We start from the raw sequence: 19,416 nt of genomic DNA, 5'->3' as shown, positions 1-19,416 counted from the left end.
TATGGTCTTTGGGCCAGTGGCACCTGAATCACTCTGGGCACTTACTGAAAATGTGGCTGGAGTTTGATCACCAGCAGTGAAAGAACAGAACAGAACAGAACAAAAAACAACCAAAACAAAACACAACCAAGGAGAGAAACAATAAAGACAGATTCTTTGGCTTTGCTCCAGGCCTGCTGTGGAGTCTAGATGTGGCCACCAGCAATACTTTACCAAGGGCTCCAGGGGATTCTGTGGCTCCTCACCTGTACTTGTGTGTATAACAGAGTACCAAATTCCACACTCCACTTGAAACTTGCAAAGTAGAAGTTCCCGGGCCATGTACTGCCTCCCCATCTACTTAGCCTTGTCCTCCTGTCAATCAGCAGGCTCCTTCTGAATGCTGGTCCTATTCTAGTCCCTCGGCTCAGACACTCAAAACCTGTGTACTGAGTGAGCAAGCAAGTCTCAGCCTAACCATTCCTGCACCCTCCTAAAATCTGGTGAACACAATCAGGAGAGAACACTCTCTCCCACGCACCCTCCAGGAGGATTCAGTGCTCCAGGGTCTCCTCTCAGGCTCTGTGTTCTATCGTTTCCAGAGGGATATACTCTGACTTGAGGAAAGTGCCAAGCTGCATATCCTGCAAAGACAGGCTTCTGCTAAGTAGGCATTTTATTACTTCCCGTTAAAACAGAAGGTGATTAAAGCACTTTTTAATTTAAAACAATTATTAAATGGAGCAGGAAGCAATGGTATCAGTTAATCTCAGGATAGGGCTTTTTTTTTTTTGAACACCCTAATAGCTTCCTAAACATCAAGCGTTTCCATGAAGTTAGCCAAAGTTACTTAATTATAGGCTCTGCAAGTGTTTCTACAGAATTCTCAAAGGAATCACGAGGATCCTTGTATAATATAGGGTTTAAATGTTCCACACTGCAGCCTATATACCAGCCCTTTAATCTTAATGCACAAAGGTGTCCAGAAGAGGATGCAATGAGGAATTAAACACCCAGGGAGCCAGCCTGGCTCAGGGATGAGGCAATCAGCAGAAGATGTGAACTTCATGCCAGCATTCCTACCCTGCTTGTCCTTGGGCCATTTGGCCTCAGGCTGGTTACACAGTGGCCTCCCAAGGGTCCTCTCAAGCAGGTGAGCCCCTCACAAAACTAACAGCATGGCTCATCATCCAAGACACTTCCAATGCTGTTTCTTCCCCTCAGTTTCATAGCCCTCTGCAGAGGGAGACAGGCTGCTTTAACACTGGAGCTGCAAGGAGTCAGGGTGAAGGGGAGCACAGTAGACAGCAGAGCCTGGCCAAGCATCATCCTCTGAGCCTGACAGGGCAGGCATACAAGTCCTTCAGCCTCTTCAGTCTTGGGGTCTCTTCCTTTCCACTAAACTGCAGACCCAGATTCTTTTTTAAAAAATTTTTATTGAATTTTTATGTAATTCATATAATAGATCTTAATCAAATTTAGACCCCCATCCATGTTCCCCATCACCCCGCAGACATCCTTCAGTGCAAGTTCATCCACTGGGGTCTAGTCAGCCTATCTAGAGATCTTAAAGATCTACTCTCCCTCACCCAACAGTAATCAGTTACCAACAGAACACAGGCTAGGGAAGGGGCTCCTGCTCATTTCCCTCTCTCTATACTGTGCTCTTCTCTGATTGAGTTGGTAAAGAAAATGATACAAAGAATCAATGAATTAAAAGTTGGTTCTTTGAAAAGTTAAACAAGAAAGATAGACAGACACTAAGCCCAGTTAACAAAAAGAAAGAGCAAATCCAAATCAGATGAAAGAGGAAATACAATAGACACCAAAAAATAAAAATAAAAAATCCAGAACATTGTAAGGGAATACTTTAAAAACCTATATTACATTAAAACCTAATAGAAATGGGTGAACTTCTAAATTCATGGAAACCATCAAAGTGAAACCAAGAAGAGATCAACAACTTGAACAGACCCATAATAAGGAAATTGAAACAGTACTACAAAACCTCCCAACAAAAAAAGCCCAGGCCCAGATGGATTCACAGAATTCTATCTGACATTCAGAGTCAAATTCTTTCAGGCCTCCTTGAGCTTACAAGCTCTTTCTGTGCCCTAAGACCATTACATTTAAGACAGGACTCATGGAAAGTTAAATGGGGAAATGAGAAAAAAGATGGCAGAGTGCCACAGTTTGAATCTGAAGTGATTCCACAGGCCTGCAGCATGGCACTCCGGGGAGGTAGTGATGCCTTAGGAGGTGGAGGCTAGTGGGAGGTGTTCCACTCACTCCAGATGCACCCTTAAAGAGAATTGGAGGACCTGGTTTACCGTTTCTCTCTCCTACTTTCCACCCATGGGGTGAGTTTTGCTCCAACCATGATGTACTTTGCCAGTCCCCAAAAAACAGGGTCAACCAATCAGGGGCTGAAACTGCTAAAATGGAGGCCACATAACCTTTTTCTCTATATAAGCAATTATCACAGGTAAAGCTAACATAGAGGAAAAATGGGGAAGCAAGGTTCCTCATCCCACCCAGCCTGAGTTAGGCCCAGGTGGCAGGAGCCAGTGTGCAGCCTCTTTTCATTGCCCAACTCAGCCCAGCACAGGCAGACCTCTGGCAAAGATTCCTGAGGAGCCTGGGGAGCTACTGGGGGTTACTCAAATGTCTTGCACCTGAACACTATTAGGGTTTCAGACTTCTGACACAGTAACAATGTTACAGATCCTCTTCCTAGGAAGACCATCTGTGTATACCCCAGAGGGGATTTCAGAGTCCTGAATTCAGAACTCTGAGAAGCACAGGCACACACAAGAACAAGGTACTGGGGATACATGACATGGAGCAAATCTGTGGGAGCTCTGGGGTGGGCGATGCCAGCTTCAGAGCTTGGTGAATGAAGCTTCTGGTAAGGAGGCAGCGAAGGAGAGGGAGCAGGAGACTTACCTTGACTTGTCTGTGGAGATGATCAAGACTACCTCACAGGGTAGAGGTGAGAACCCTGAGAATAAATGCAAGGTACCTTTACAGAGTAGGTACTGGAATCAGACTCAGGCTCCCTCTGGTTCTCTTACCTGGTACCAGGTACCAGTGGTCATACCCACTCCCCACTGGCCAAATACCTTCTGCAAATGATGATACTCAGTGTCATTAGAAAGAACTTCAGGGCAATCCCTCCAGTCAGGACTTTCCTAAAGCCAATGTTGGGTCTACGGGCTGGTAGGTTGAAGGCATCTGCCCTACTGGAGCAGGAAGGTCGTGGAGAAACAGCCCAAGGCAGCCCTGACTTCCACCAGGGAAACAGAGCTAGTAAGTGACTAGTTAGTCAGTCCAAGCACTAGTACTCTCCACCGCCTCCTCAGTCTCCCTTCCCTTTCTAGAGGGGCTGAGCCCAAGATACTGCACTCTTGCAGACCTTCAGCATGGAAACCTCACTGTACACAATCAGGGCAGTTTCTCTGAGGAGCCACCAAGGGTCAGCCAGCCCTCCAGATACTGGGGAACTACTGGGGGTTACTCAAATGTCCTGCACCTGAACACTATTGGGGTTTCAGACTTATGATGCAGTAACAATGTTATAGATCCTCTTCCTAGGAAGACCACCTGTGTATACCCCGCCCCGCTGCCCCCAGGGGATTTCAGAGTCCTGAAATCCACCCCCATGGACAGAGAGGTGGCCAGTTTCCTCCCCAACACTCATCAGCACTCATCCTTATTCATCCAGGACTTTGATACAAACACACACCCCACTCTCAGGATGGGTGACAATGCTCATTTGTTACTACACATTATAGGACAGATAATGTGTCCTGAGGACAGATTTAACAGGGTATTGGCTGCAGTAGACTGGCTGCTTTCTAGACCACAGTGGGCTTAGGTGATAGAAGCAGAACTCTCCTGTACCTCAGGTCTTTATAAGACTCCAAGGTATGGACAGTCTGCCAGCTGTCTCCGCTGTAGGTTCCAGGTACACCTCGGGGTCTCTCTTCTGACCTTGGCAATAAGTCCCACTCCATTCCTTTATTCTTCTGAGAGGCATACAGTGAAGGATGCTCACCTCACTTCTACTGGCATTACCTAGCCAGATGGAGACCCTAAACTACGCTACCTCAGTTTTGAGAAACACCTGCCAGGGATGGGATTAGGAGGCTGGGGAGGAGCAATGGTCAGTTTCACATCTACCCTGTATTTGGTGTGACAGAAAGTTGAACGAGAAATGACTACCTTGTCCACTATAATTTTAACTACAGGGTCTCAAAAGTTGCTATGGATAGTATATTTGAGCCAACAGTGTTTTCTGAATTAGAGCTCATCACCTTAGTCTCAAAAACTGGTACTCTAGGGAGAACTCTACAGACTTGACACTCTCTTAAGTCAGCCACTGTTCTCAGCCCATGAAAGCTAACTGAGCAGTTTGCGTTTCCTATTGCCACAGTCACTTAAATGCTTACAAACTTAGACTACCTAGTTCTCAAATTCTTACATAAATCTCAGAAGCTTTAGACAGGTAAATGGCAACTTTATCAACTTATGATATATAAGCTTCAGCTACATGGGAACTTTAAAGCGACAAATAGTTGCTGACACAAGGGCATTACTTCAATTCAACTTAATCTAATATATATTATATATTATGTTATATATTATATATAATGTTAAATGATGGAAGGCTGGAGATACATCAATTTCTTAGTGTTCAAGAAAGGTAAAAGACAAGCTGTGTGCGCATCATGGGCATCTTTGCACAAGCTCACCAATTCCCTTCTCTAAGCCACCTTGAAAAGACAGCAATAACAAAACACAAAGTGGCAAAAAGCAATTCTCACTGCCAGGCTCCCAGGCTAGCAAAGGGCATGTATAGTTATGGGGTTCCCCAGAACTCAAGATGGAACCTTTTAACTGGAAGTGGTGGCATATGTTATCCCAGCACTAGGGGGGCAGAGGAAGGTGGATTGGTATAAGTTCAAGGTCAGCCTCTATATAATGAGTTAAGAGTTTTAGGCCAGTCAGGGTGAATTATGACAAAAAATTAAATATTTTATTAAATATTTAAAATTAAATATTTATATTGAAATATTTTAAAACTATGATAAAGGCCCAGACACACTAGGCATTTTGTACATGTATGGACTTTAACCCAGGAAATGTACCAATGAAATCTTATGCTCTTGCCAATACATATGCCATTCCATCACTGCTTTCTTAATAGTCTGATTCCTATTCCATAGAAAACAACTGGTATGGGCAAAGTAAGCACCCAGTCATCTGCAGACAGCAGATCACTGAACTGTTGGGAAGCCTAGCTTTCATACCTTGTGTTCTACCAGTAATTAAAACAAAGAGCCAGAACTACTGCATCACTGTAGCTCCCAGCTACTCAACTGGCTTGAATTGTAAGCAGAGTTTCACTCTCTTTCCCTCCCCACCTCTCTCTCACAACCCATCCCCCTAACACATCCCATGGGAAAAAAACTCATGGGGCAGTGAGGAGCAGGGCTCCATCTCTGTCCTCACCCAGCCGCCCTGAGAACTGAGAGCACTGGAATCCATAGGCTCACCCAGCCCCCAAGAGACCTGAGGGAACAGTCATAGGTTGCATCTTGTATTCTTCAGAGACTCAAAGCACTGTGGTAGCTAAGGGAGGGAGACACCTTGTACTAAAGCTAGGGTTCAGGAGCTCTATGGAAACTCACCATCATGGTGCCACCCAAGAGTAGAGCACAAATGCCTACTGCTTGGAAATTATGACAGAGGAAAGGTCAAAAGGTGAGACCAGAGAGGACAAAAAGCCGGTACTAATAGGAGTCAGGAAAAAACTCATCTGCGATTCAGAGATAGGAATGTGGACACTGTCACCTACTTGGTCCTGGTTTCTTTGCAGGACTGAAGAACACTCACTGGCTAAGGACCAATGGCTACTCACAGCTACTGATCTGGAAAATGGATTCATGCAGCAGATGCTGCTTGAGAGCCAAGTTTAAGACCCAGGGAGCTGGGTCTCAAGCAGCTCCTTGACCGCTGACTTGGAGAAAATGGTTTCTTTTTGTTGTTGTTGTTGGTTTTTGGGTTTTTTTTTTAATGATTTATTTATTTATAATTAATTATTTTTAGAAGGGGCATTTCATTACAGCTTTAACATACTCATTAACAGTTTCCAGAGCAAAGATATAGCTCTTTCCAAAAGTGGCTATAAAATTTTTAGGTTCACTGTTAAATGAATACAGTTATACAATATTAAACTCAGTATAAGCCCTGTAAGACATAAAACTGAATGAGTTTTTAACCTTTAAAAAAGATCTCCATTTCATTTTAGAATATAAGAACATCAGTTATCAGCAGTGGTTAACCAGGAAGAAATGTTACCTATTCTTCTTGTGTGCTACCCAAGATGGAAATGGATGCAGCCCAGACCAATTTAGTAGGCACCTTTCAAAATAAAATTGAGTTACATTTCTACTCAAGTAATTAAGAGAAACCAAGCAACTTAGGACCTCTATAACCAGCACTCTAAAGCAGCTGAAGTTGAGTCCATACCTCAAGCACAGCGTATAGTTCATTAAAGGTTTAATTGCCTGGAAGTACCAGAGGAAGAAAAGCAACGTCAGCTCAAAGCTGAGCAGGACAAATATGACTCTGTGTGCCAGACAAAATATGAAATCTACAGCTGGATCACCTCTGTGTCAGTCAGAGGTTCAGTCTACTCATGATAGAAAACAGTTTCTCAACTTAAACTGAATCCCACTGCCACACACAGCCACTTCATCTGATTTATAAGATTGCATTTCACAGAAAAGTGAATCACTTCACATGACTTAAAATAAATCACATTTATATTAATCTAAAAGTTTCCTCAGAAGGAAACACTAAAAAGAAAAAAGGAAACAGCCAATGGCGGGGCGGGGGGCGGGGGGAACGACAGCCCAAGGTTCTAGGGCTGAGACGATGGCTATATGGGTAAAATGCTTGCAGTGCAAAAATGAAAACCTGAGTTTGGCTCTCCAGAATCCATGTTTTTAAAAAGCTAGGCATGGTGGTCTTCACTGTAACTCCAGTGCTCAAGGGCAGAGACAAACAGATCCCAGGGGCTCACTGGTCAGCCAGTCTAGACAAATTGCACACTCCAGGTTCAGTGAGAGACTGTGTCTCAAAAAATAATGTGGAAAGTAACAGGGAAGGACACTCAGTGTCAATCTCTGGCTTCCACACATGCTTACAGGGGCAAGCAAGCGCATCTGCATACACATTTGCACCATACATACACCACACACACACACACACACACACACACACCAAAAAGCCAAAAAAGTTCCAAGTGAGATTTTTAAGATCCTAGAACAAGCCAAAATTTAATTATTAATCATAATTACAAATGACTGAAATTTCTAAAGGTCATGATTTACAACAGAAAAATAAATTTTATCTTAATAATTTTAATCAAATCATTTACTTCTAATATACCATATGCCTTTGGAATTAAAACATTGTTTTGCTTGATGGATTCCCTATCTAGGACAGAAACAGACCAAATATGCCAGCAACAGTCATAGAATTCAGGGTATTATTCCCACAATGCTAGCCTCAGTTTTTTCAAATGTGATTTGGTACTGAGGATATGTCACTTGGAAATCAAAACTCTTCTGGAACATAATCTATATAGAAACACTTATAGAATTTACCACAGCCTTCGAAAAAACAGAAAACATGAAGCCAGAGATCTTCAGAAAGTCTTAAGATCTACTTGTCACCCCTCTGTATCATCTATGGCCATTAAATCTCAGGATCTGGCAGTGGCCGTTTAAGATCTTGATCAATGTTTAAACTAATAACAATTCTAACATTAGAGCCAGGTGTGACAGCTTGTCTAATCTCAGCACTCAGGAGACTAAGACAGGAGAAGGAAGAGTTCCAGGCTAGCCCTGGCTACATGGTGAGCTACTGTATTAAAAACAACAACAACAAAATAAAATTTACATACAAAGTGTCATTCCTTCCACTCAAGGGAGCAAAGAGTTGCATTAAGTCATATAAATACAGGCAGATGACACAAAACCTTCATCATGTATACCCAACTATATGGATGTGGAAATATTTCTTTTATCAAGCACATAATCTGTTTTACCAATAGCTAGCAAGCCATTTTTTTGTAGTCTGTCTTTCAGCTGAGAAAACAATACACTCCTTACATCATACTGGAAGAGGAATCACTTCAAGATTTCCAAATAACACAGCAATTTTTCAAATTTGAATTCCCCTGAAGACCATTTAGACATAGTTTCAAATGTCCTATTCTTGGCCTTCATTTGTGCCAAACCCTGGACAAATAGGGAGCAAAGTTCTAATTCCAACACATTCCCTTCCCACAAAGGTGTTCAAGTCTGTCCTTCCTTTCCTTTAGCATGCTATCATACACTGCAGGCTGGAATATCCCAGGAATCAAACTGGGCTTCTGCTATACAGAGAAGTGCAAAGTCCAAATTATGTTGCCGCTATCTCTTGTAGATAGAACAAACTACCTCAGCCCTGCTATGCCTGCATTTGCTGTTTCGTTTAGGATGCTGTGGTCTGCACTGTCTTCTTTTGTCAAGATATGGCATGCATGAAGCAGATGACAGGTACGACTCATGAAGGCTCTATGCTAGACCAACACAGTCAAGGCTGTGCTGGACCGACATGCTCAAGATTGAGTTTTTTGCTAGTTAGTATTTGCAAAGTGTACTTGGGTTGGTGAGAGGTTCAACAGATTAAGGCACTTGCTGCTAAAGCCTGACCACCAGAATGTGATCACTGGGGTGGACCATGGGTGGAAGAACAGAACCTACTCCTGCAAGTTGTCCTTTGACCTCCACCCACACAAACCCATACAAAATAAATAAATAAAATAAACAGATGAAAATTGGCTTATCTGATGCCTATCAAAAGGGGTGCTGTCTTCCCTTTTGTATTCTTACCCAGTTTCCAGTGATCTAACATGCTGATGAAGGGACAGATTCCTATTTCTTTTTATCAAAGAGATATTAAAAAGTACAGTAGAAATAAAACACAAATTCAGTATTTTTTTAACCAGATTTAAGTTTTTTTATTCAAACTGACCCAAAGCAAAACTTACATTACAAAGGAAGAACAAAATATATTATGATATAACACACTGGGAGTCACATGAAAGCTAAATTTGTAGGCATTTGGCCTTATCCCAATCCCATCCTGGGCTAAAGAGCAATTCTGTAGGGAGGTTAGAAGCTCAGTTTTGTATGGTCCACTCTGGGCATAAGCTATACTTTCTTGTGTCTTATGAGGGTGTGCATCTGACAGGTCATGCTAGATTCCCTCATGCTCCAGATGTACACTCCTGCCACTGCCAGAACGCTGAATTCTCCAGTGGAAATGCTGTTCCAAGCATGACTGATGATGAATTAAAAAAACCAAACAGTCAAGTCATCCAAACTAATGAGCATGGGTTATTCTGTAGTAAATAGTTTAGAAATATGGGAATTAAATAATCTAGAAAACACTCTTACTCTGCTGTACATTTATAAACACAAATATTTACAAAAAAAAAACACCCTTGTTTTCAAAAGATGAGGTTTGCAGTTCATTAATGATCATAATCTTTTATGAGCTGGTTTCTTTGGTGTACTTGCCAAATATATTTTTATAGTTTTAGTAATAGCCTTAAATGATAATTTTCAAAAGAAACAAAAGAATCAGTGGTGAATCTGATACTACGTTAAACTCTTTGCAGTCAACATTCTGGAAAAGCCAATTGATTTTCTGAAAACACTTGTTCTCACTCCTCATCACACGACCACAGAATGTTTCTCTGACAATCAAGTTCAAGTGCGTACCTGTGTGTTCATCACCATCTCTATTACCAACTGCATGGCGTTTCAGTTACTATTAAATATTGTCTGTGACTGGAATTCTATTAACAAAGGACATTCTTTTAAGCTTCCAGATAAACCTCAAACAATAAATAATAGAATTATACACTTCTTCATTAAATAGAAATTTCAAATCCAGGAAGACCGCTCATAATTTTTTTTTTTTTTTTTTCTGAAGTCACAGCAGTAACACCTAACTAAGGATTTGTCTTAATCTGATCTTTTTACTTGGAATTCCCTGACTCAAACTCAGTGGCTTAGTTCAGAATCCTTTGAATGGCTGGGGAGTGAAAGTCATTTTTAACTAACTGAATAAAATAATACACGCATATGTAAATGAGCCCTGTGCATCGGGGACATTAACATGGCTGCTCAAAGTGCAGGTCCCCAGGCTCCTTCCCACCTCCTCCTCATCATCCTGGGCTTGGGGTTTTAACAGATGTTACACTCAAGTCATTCCTGGTCACACCACGTCCCTAAGGCTGCTAACAGGTCTCAAGCCTCGACCTTGGTCCTGAGTGAAGTGAGAGCACAGCTCAGTAGCTGTGTTGGGATCAGTTCTAACTCTGGCCACATGCTGCCTCGCTGCCTGCAGGAGTCTTTGGGCCACATCAGTGAGTCCTTGAAGTCCTTTTTGCCAAGGCTGCCTGTTCTTCAGAAATCTACATGCTGCCAAGGCACAGGCAAATGTGACACTCTGATACCAGGACTATTCCATAGCCAAGAGAACAAACTGCTGGCCTGAAAGCAGTTCCATTATGTAGACTCCTAATTCTGCTTAGTTATGCTTCTAGGTGGAAGTTTTATACTGTCTTCAAACTAGCAATTTAGACAAAAGAGTTGAAATCCTTATCTTGTAAACTTCTGATAACATATTAGCACTGTATAAAGTTTTAAATGTGTCAAAGCACTAAGAATGACACCAGGGCATTGGAAAAGGCTCCAGTAAACTAACACAAGGATGAACAAAGTAGAGCTCGTGGCTGAGGGCACATTCCCGATGCCTAGTGTCTACGGTACCTTTTCCTTTGCTACCGACATTTCACCACATCCAGTCCTATCTTGCACACATATGTCCAAACGAGAAATGAGACTGAAGCTCCTGAAGAGCTTCGCTGTCGCTACCCTTAAAACAAGACAGGAAATATTTAATTAGCACATCAGGAAACTAGGCAGGTTTACAAATGTGTGCCCATTAGAGATTTTACCCTTAAAAATATATATATGTATAGATATTACCAGGAAGGAAACAAATCACCATGAAACCATCCCAAATTATTTAACCATTAAAGCCAAACGGTTTAACAAGAATGTGGGCTATTTCTAGGGAACGCTCTACCCATCCAGACATGAAATTTGTTCTTAAAGTGAAACACAACACAAAACTTAAAAAGGATGTTCAAGTGACATACTGTGGGTCTGCAGTGGGAACTGGAGTGGTGGTTCCTGCTCTGAGGGGCACATGGAAGCTGGCCAAGGAATGAACAAGAGTGAGATTGTGGAGGGAGTACACCAAGAGCGTACTGCACAGAGGCACTGTCTAAAAACAGAGTACACTGGCTTTAAAAAGTTATTTCCATTTCTCATTAACTTTTTTTTAAAGCACAATTCAACGAGACAGGAGTTGAAATACAATGTCTCAGGGTAGTGTCCTACGGTTGTTAAAAAAAAAAAGTTAAAAACAAGCACGCATCAAAAGGAAGCAGAGGTACTGTCATTGGAAAGCTACATTAACTAGGAAAAAAAAGAGAACACTTTGAAATAGCTGATCTGTACTCATTAAAAATGAATGAGGTGACAGCATTACTGTAAGTTTTCTCTCAGGGAGGGAAATTTTCAGCATCACCCGGGAAAGCCTGGCACCTCCCAACTGTAACGAGTATTCTGCTGGTTTCTAGTACCTTGCTCACCAATGAAGCCAGAGTACTAAAAGGGGAAATTCTCCACTTCGAACCTGCCTGTGTCATCTAGGAGAAAGTTTTCTAAATGTAGGACTGTATAGAAAGGCTTGGACCTCATAAACTTGGACCAAGAAACCAAATTAAGACCTTCAAGCATGTGGTGTGTGTGTGTTCGTATATATAAAAAAATTCCTCCCCTACAATGAAAACCAAACAAACAAAAAACCTAAAACTGTATACCTGCTTTCTGACTTTACAGCAAATCAGAAATTGCATAGGATATACTTTGTGCAAGGCCAAAAGCCTTTTCAGTATCTGGAATAACTCCTAATCCTGCTCACTGTCCAGGTACATCAGATATCATCAAATTTGTGTTTTAAGTAGTCTTTCATGACCTTGGCAATTGGGAGTTCATCAAGCAGCTTCAGGTTTTGAAGGCCTATACACTGTCGAATTTTAATTCGGCACAGGTCCTGCAGAGTTCTGGGCTGTCCTAAAACAAGAGAAAAAAAGACAATGTTACAAAGCTACAAAGTACTACATTTAAGAGGGACTCTGATGTCTGGGAAAGAATTATCTTCTTGGGAAGTACCTGCTGTGGACTGTCCTCCGTACCTTCATGTGGTGTCTTCCCACTGTCTTTCGGAAAACCCTTTACCATGTGGTAGTGTTACGAATAGCTAATGTCCTTGATTTGAATACTTGGTCCCCAAAAGGTGGTGCTCTTTTGGCAAGTGGTAGGAGGAGTGCTTCAGGAGGCAGGAGCTAGCTGGAGAATCTAAGTCAATGGGGGCAGGCCCTTGGGGTGTATTATTCCTGTTCTGTTTTCTTTCCTGTCTTCTGGGATAGGAAGAGCCTCCTCTACCATAGGCTCCTGCTGCCATGATGTTCTGCACAAGCACAGGAGACCAAGAAACTTTGGATGGAACCCTCTGAAACCATGAACCAAAATTAATCTTTAGTCCTTTAAGTAGTCTATGTTAGGTAATTTGATCACAATGGCAGAAAAATCTCTGACACAGGTAACTATTTCTATCTCCAGTTTTAAATAAGGATATTCAGGATCAGGATTTAAGTAACCTGCCCACTGTAAGACAACCAACCATAACTTAGAATGAGACTACGTTCTTCTGATCTCAAGCCTGGTATTCTTTCTACTATAAATCAAGAGAATTATAGTTCTTGCTCTGATGGTAAGTCTAATAAAGGTAAGCTTCTGTAAGCAAATTGTTTCTCTGGGCCCTAGTTTCTCCACAAGAAAAGCATGGACTGAATGGGATGCTGACTGACTGTGTGCCCTTTAGCTCTGAGGCTAGGATGCTGGAACCTTGACACTTAACACAATCTCTACAGAGCTTTGCAAATGGTCTCTGCTTGCCTAGTTGCTGTCATTCAGGGCAGGGCAGAACCCTGGCTCTGAGATGAGGGCTGGGCAGTGCAGGGAAGAGTCTGAAAGATATCTCAAGCTAGTCTAAATCTAGGGCTTGCTTCATAATCCACGCCCTGACCACCAGCCAATAAACACTAGTGTCATTCAACCCAAAACAAAAGCAATAAATTCCAAATTCTTTTTCTTTTAACTACTTCGTTTTATACCCAAACATTACTGATCATCCCCAATACAAGCAAAAATCCTTCCACAGCACTTCAGCAGGCATTTGGAGTCACATTCTCTATTCCCACTAAGTGGTAATAGTATGAAAAAAAGACCACATAGGAATTCTTACTGCTTATGAATTGTTACAGGCTCCTGACATGTATGAAGTTCTTTAATTCTTTTTTACAAGGGAAGTACTTATAATATCACCACTTCATTTTATATTTTACTGACAGCTCAGAGAGGTTAAGATGCCAAAAAAAAAAAAAAAATCAAAGTGATGGTATATTTCAGTGGCTCTCAAACATTTAGTCCCAAATCTCATTATGTTTTTAAAAAAATTATTGAGGATATAAAAGAACTTTGATGTGGGCCGTATCTATGGATAATAACCACATCAGAAGTTAAAACAGAAATTTTGGAAATATTTAGTTCATTTTAAAGTAATTGAAACAACCCATTACATGTCAAAATGAAAACTGTATTTTCAAAAAAAAAAGGTGGAAGAGAAATGGCATTCTTTCACATTCTTGCAATATTTTAAATGTAAAACTTAATAAGACGATAGTTGAATTTTCATATACATTTTGTACTCAGTCTATTAAAGTAAAAATCACATTATCTAGTCTCTAGGAAGCTCCACATACACTCAGGAGAGAAGGAATGTGAAAAAGGCAGATAATGCCTTGTGCTATGACAATCATTCTGACCTCACTGATGCCCTGGAAGGTCAGGGGACCTCTGAGGCTACACAGGCTATGCCTGGATAAACACTGCTATTCTTCGTCCTTTATTCCCTGCTTGCACTGTTCTTTTTTATTTGTCATTTTTATTTTATGTGTATTAGGGTATTGCCTGCATGTATGTGGGTGCACCTGTGCCATGCAATGCTGTGGAGGTCAGAAGAGTATTCCCCTGAACTGGAGTTAAGGACGGTTTGTAGCCACCATGTGGGTGCTGGGAATCGAATCCGGGTCCTCTGCAAGAGCAGTCAGTGCTCTTAACCGCTGAGCCATCTCTTCAGCCTCTGCTTGCACTGTTCTTATATAGGGTGATAATGCAAAATTAAGTAATTCTTTGTAAGTATAAAGGGCTCCTTAACATTTAGATCTCCTGGTCTAGCGACACTGCTAGAACACTTCCCTAGTGTGAGCAAGGCCCTTAAGTTCAATTCCCTAGCACCAAAAAAACAGGAAGGAGGATTTAGGTTTTTGCTCTGGAAGGCCTGGATGAACACTGCTTTCCAAGAAAGTACTTCACATATGGCCTCCTAACAGAGCAAGTGATTACTTTCTTGGAAATGCCTGTCAACCACAAGTACAGATGTGTATAAGCAGAGATGACTAGGTCAGGCTCTATCACATAAAAGTTACAGTTTTATATTTATATGTCTGTCATTTATGTATCAATCCCCATCCTCTTCACTATGACATTCCATGAGAGCGAACACGTCTGGCACTCTGCCAATATAAACCCAGTGCCTGACACAGCACTCAATAAATATTAGTTTAACAAATAAGTATTTAATAAGCTTGCCCTTAATTCTAAAAGTCAACTCACTGCAGAACACAACGATGTCAGCATCAAGTCCCTTTCTGTTAGCTTTCATCAATAAGCATGGGCTACCTTATTATTAAGAGAACAGAAGATCATGTCAGTATTTTTCTTCCTTTTCTCTTTAATATTTTATTATTTTTTATTTTATTTTATTTTATGTGTAGTGTATATTGCCTAACTCCAGTTCCAAGGGATCCGACAGCCTCTTCTGTCCTCGACGGGCATTGCCCAACACAGGTGTACTTCCCACGTCAGTATTTTTCAATAAATGTTTATATAAGAGATCTGCAAATACAAGCCAAAGCATGGATTAGATGTGAATCTTCTCTCTATAAAGGGAAAAATTAGATTTTCCTAATAGATGTCAGGTTCTTCTCGAGTATTATTTTAATGGAAAGAACCACCTCCCCAAACAGATGGGGTAAAGTTGACACATTCATACTTTTATCACCAACAAAATGGCAAAAAAGACATTATTGAAATCTGCTTAGCTAAAGCAAAAAGGGAGGCAAAGGTTGTCCTGGGGGTCCTCTGGTAGTCTTGCTTGGTGGCAGTCATCCTCCCCATAGATGACTATGGCATCTCCTATCCTTTGTGCTTTTTATAATGTGGCCAGAGATTCCTCTCGCTAAGTTGAAACTAGGATCATGAAGAGACAAGAAACTTGTAAGGATGGTAGTATTTCCATCAGTATTAGACTAAAGATACCCCTACTATTAATATTTAGTTGAGTTCCCCTAACCAACTTATGATGCTGATGATGTTAATTTTCTGCTCTACACAGTGTTTCTGGAGCAGCTCCACTGGGGTCTTTCCTCTTGCAAAGCAGTTCACTCATGTAGCTGGTGAGTTAGTACTGTGGTCAGCTAGGAGCTCAGCCAGGACCGTTCAAGCCTACATATACTGAACCCTTCGCTCAGGAGACATTCTAGGCCCAAGTATATTGAAATGCTTTGCTCAGTTTTCCATTTTCCTGCTCCTTAAGCAGTGTGCCACAGCATCCTTTAATTTTTGGAAGAAGTGATCTTCCAAAGATTTTAAAGGTTTCTTGGCCACATATTAACTCCTGATTACAGAATCACTTTTAATGATAGGGTCATACTGTAGTGGTTTAAAAACATCAACCCTGGAGCCAGACTGCCCAGGGTTTGGTTCTGGGTCCTACCACTTACCATCTGCATGATCTTTAGCCTCCTGCCTCAGTTTCCTCCTAATAATGGCACACACCTCAAAGGCTTTACAAACATTAAAAATGTTCATTTTGGCAAAATGTTGAGAAGAGTGCCAAGCAAACAGCAAACATTTGGTAAGTAAATTTTAAAATATTAATATATTAATTGCTAAATATTTGTAGGGATAACATTGGCTTCTTGTTTCCAGGACAGTAGAAGGCCCTTCCCTGGAAGGCAGTCTTCATCCGGGTCGTATTAAGATGCTAAGGAAACTAGTTGGTTACTAGTTAAGGAGCAACTAATAATCCACTATCGGAAAGCAGTCTTGGGTAAATTGCTAGAAATCATGTTCTAGAAATCACTGCACAACTTCAACAGGGCATGATGTGAAGACTTTTACTGTATAAAAAGATGTGGAGTGAGGAAGAGAGGGTGTTATTACATGCTCTCTACTTACATAGGGATAGTAACTCATCTGGTCATCTATCAGCATGCTGAATTAGCAGTAGGCTAAAAATACAGAGTGAGGCTACTCATGGTGACTACTGTTACTCCACAGACCATCACAGGAGTCTTTCTTCATGATTGAAAATTTAGGACTAGAAGATATCATTAAAAGATGAGGACTTATTTCTTGTCAAGGCCACTTACAAGCATTTCCTGAACATCTACTATGTACTCATCAATGCAGGGTCCAAAGAGTAAAGGGGAAAAGAAGAGGAGGAAGGAAGAGAAAGAAGACAGAAAAAGAGTGAAAGGAATGAAAGCAAAAACAAACACCAACAGAAATGCACACATCGTTTACTGGGCATCTTAGAAAATAAATTCTTACCTGTTAAATAAGAATCACCCCATCTATGGGATTGTAACAAGGAAAACAAGGGATACCTCCTAGAAGACTGTAATTTAGGGAATTACAAACGGGGGATGCAGAAAAACGACAAGGTGTTCAGACTAATGAACTACAATGGAATTACACAACAGTTCAAAGGGTTAATCTCCCCATTTTGTGAAGAAGCTCTATCATCACTAATAACTGGGTTGGTACAAAATAGGAAATCTGCTTCTGAAGGGTCCAGTTCAGAATAAATGACAAAACCTAGGCCAACAGTATAACTTAAAACTTAAACATCCCAAACCAGCTCCCTTTGACATACCCATTGCGGCTTTTATGATAGCCTAATTTAATTCTGTAGATTAGGTAGACATGAACACAAAACATATGAAACAGTGAATTCATGAAAGACTAAGTCCCAGGCTTCTTTGGAGACTGGACATGGAATGGGACTGGGCCAAGAAACAGATGGAGAATTCTCCTCTACATGGCTTCAGGGTCTGTAGTCCTCTCAAGAGCCTCTCTATCTTGGGTCAGTATCTGGAATGATCTCCTAAAACTGTTTAATCTCAGTTCCCATTTTAAAATTCTACCATAAGCATGCATTAAAACCTGGTATAATTTGAATAAAAACTGTGCACTATTTATTTCTGAAAATGAGTTTTAAGAAGTTAAGTATGGAGGGGCTAGAGAGATGGCTCATTGGTTAAAAGCACTGGTGGCTCTGCAGAAGACCTGGGTTTGAATCCCAGTACCCACATGGCAGCTAACAACCCTCTGTAATTCCAGTTCTAGGGACTCTGACCTGCTCTTCTGTCCTCTGCAGGACATGGGTACACTTATGTACATGCAGATATAACACTCATAAAATAAAAATAATTAAATAAAAAAATTTTTAAAGGAAGTTAAGCATGGAAAGCAAGTTAAGAGTACAATGTGGCAGTCTAGCAAAAATCTCTAATTCATTAGAAAAAAACAATCTTGATTAAGAATGTGTCACACAAATTTCTCTAGAAAATGTACTCTATACTAGGCTACCCCACAAGATAATCAAGGTAGCATTGGGAAGCAGCATAGTAGGCCAGGGCAATGATGGCCAGGCCTTCTGCGGGACAGTCTGCTCTTATACCTGTTCTGCACTGGATTTAGCTCAGAAAGCTACAGTCCATTTTACTTCCTTAAAATTAAAGGAGAGGAGCCACAGCTTTTATTAGCACATTATATTTAAGTTTTTTGTTTGTGTTGGTGGTACAAGAATTTGAACCCAGGGCCTCGTGCATGCTAAGTATGTGCTCTACTCTACTACTGAGCTACTGATCATTACCCCTGGTCCTTAAGGGTTTTGTTTTTTCCTTTTTCATCTTCTTTTAGTTTCAAATCTTTTTTCTATAAACATAGTACTTTTTTTTTCCCAATAACATAATACTTTACTATTGCTGACATCTAAACAAAAACATGTTTCTGGTTACTTCAATATTTATAAAAGTATTTTAAACATCAGTGATTAATGTTCCAGAAAGTAACTAGCTTAAGTATTTGACAGATTAAGTCTCCCGTGAAACAGTTTACACAACATAATTCCTATCTACTTCAACTTTTCCTTTTAGCATTAGGTGCTACTGGATTCCTTAAAACACACATATCAAAATTCTACCCAGTCCTACCTTTTAGACACCACTGGAAGCATACTGACAGGTGATTCCAGTCTTTGACTGGTGTCTTCTAGAACACAGGTCACTGCGTCAGCTCAAATTCCTTGGGATATTAAACATAAACTCAGCTAACTAGCATATTCTCTGCCCTAAGAAGAGTCTAGGCCAGAGCTTGCCACAAGATTAAAAGGGTGCTGTGTAAAAGCAAATAGAAGCAAGTGGCAGACACTAGCAAGGTTGAAGGTTATTTACTTTGGGGACCTGGCACTTTTGATGTGTTCTATACACGACCAATCTCTGAAAACCGCCTCTAGGAGCTAAGGCACTAAAATTCTCAACTGATGGGAATTATTTACTCCCACCTAGCAGGGGCACAATTTTATAAACAACATTCAGAAATAATGGACCTCTACACAACCTAATAGTAAACATACCAGTGTTAAGCAAGTAGCAACTGAGGATCTTCCAATTTATTCACAAATTTGATTCTTTAGATTCTACAATACCAGGCTGATAAGCAACCCTTAAAAATATCTGAATGTAGGGCTGGGGATGTAGCATGGTGACAAAATGTTTACATAGTACACTCAAGGCTCTGGCTTTGATTCCTAGTGCTTAAAAAATAATCTGAATGCAGAAGTTACATATCGTTAGGCTTCAACTTTTAAGCTTAACCTGTGTACCTTTTAAATGGTAAGACCTCAAAGAATTCTTGCTGGTATGAATTATATTTATCTAATTTTGAAAACTGAAAAAAAATTGAAATATTTTGACTCATTTAAAAATGACAGTAATAAAACCATCAGCTGAAATACATTTTTCTGAAAAAAAAAAAAAAAACAAAG

General features: G+C 40.7%; 1 protein-coding gene across 3 annotated transcripts in view; it reads right to left on the bottom strand.

Moving 5' to 3' along the window:
- Positions 1–9,673: 9,673 nt before the first annotated feature.
- The window catches only part of Asb7 (ankyrin repeat and SOCS box containing 7), a 40,886-nt gene continuing 31,143 nt past the window's right edge, over positions 9,674–19,416 (bottom strand). For all 3 annotated transcript variants that reach the window (XM_029554305.1, XM_008849536.3, XM_008849537.3), the window contains one exon: positions 9,674–12,251. In XM_029554305.1, the coding sequence (XP_029410165.1) occupies positions 12,112–12,251 (140 nt within the window). In that variant the 3' untranslated portion in view covers positions 9,674–12,111. The remainder of the gene's footprint in view (positions 12,252–19,416) is intronic.

Source organism: Nannospalax galili, unplaced genomic scaffold, assembly GCF_000622305.1.
Source record: "Nannospalax galili isolate Female #2095 unplaced genomic scaffold, S.galili_v1.0 scaffold124, whole genome shotgun sequence".
In the NCBI taxonomy this organism is placed as follows: domain Eukaryota; kingdom Metazoa; phylum Chordata; class Mammalia; order Rodentia; family Spalacidae; genus Nannospalax; species Nannospalax galili.
The sequence above is the reverse complement of the archived record's forward strand: the minus strand, read 5'-3'. Positions and strand labels throughout refer to the sequence as shown.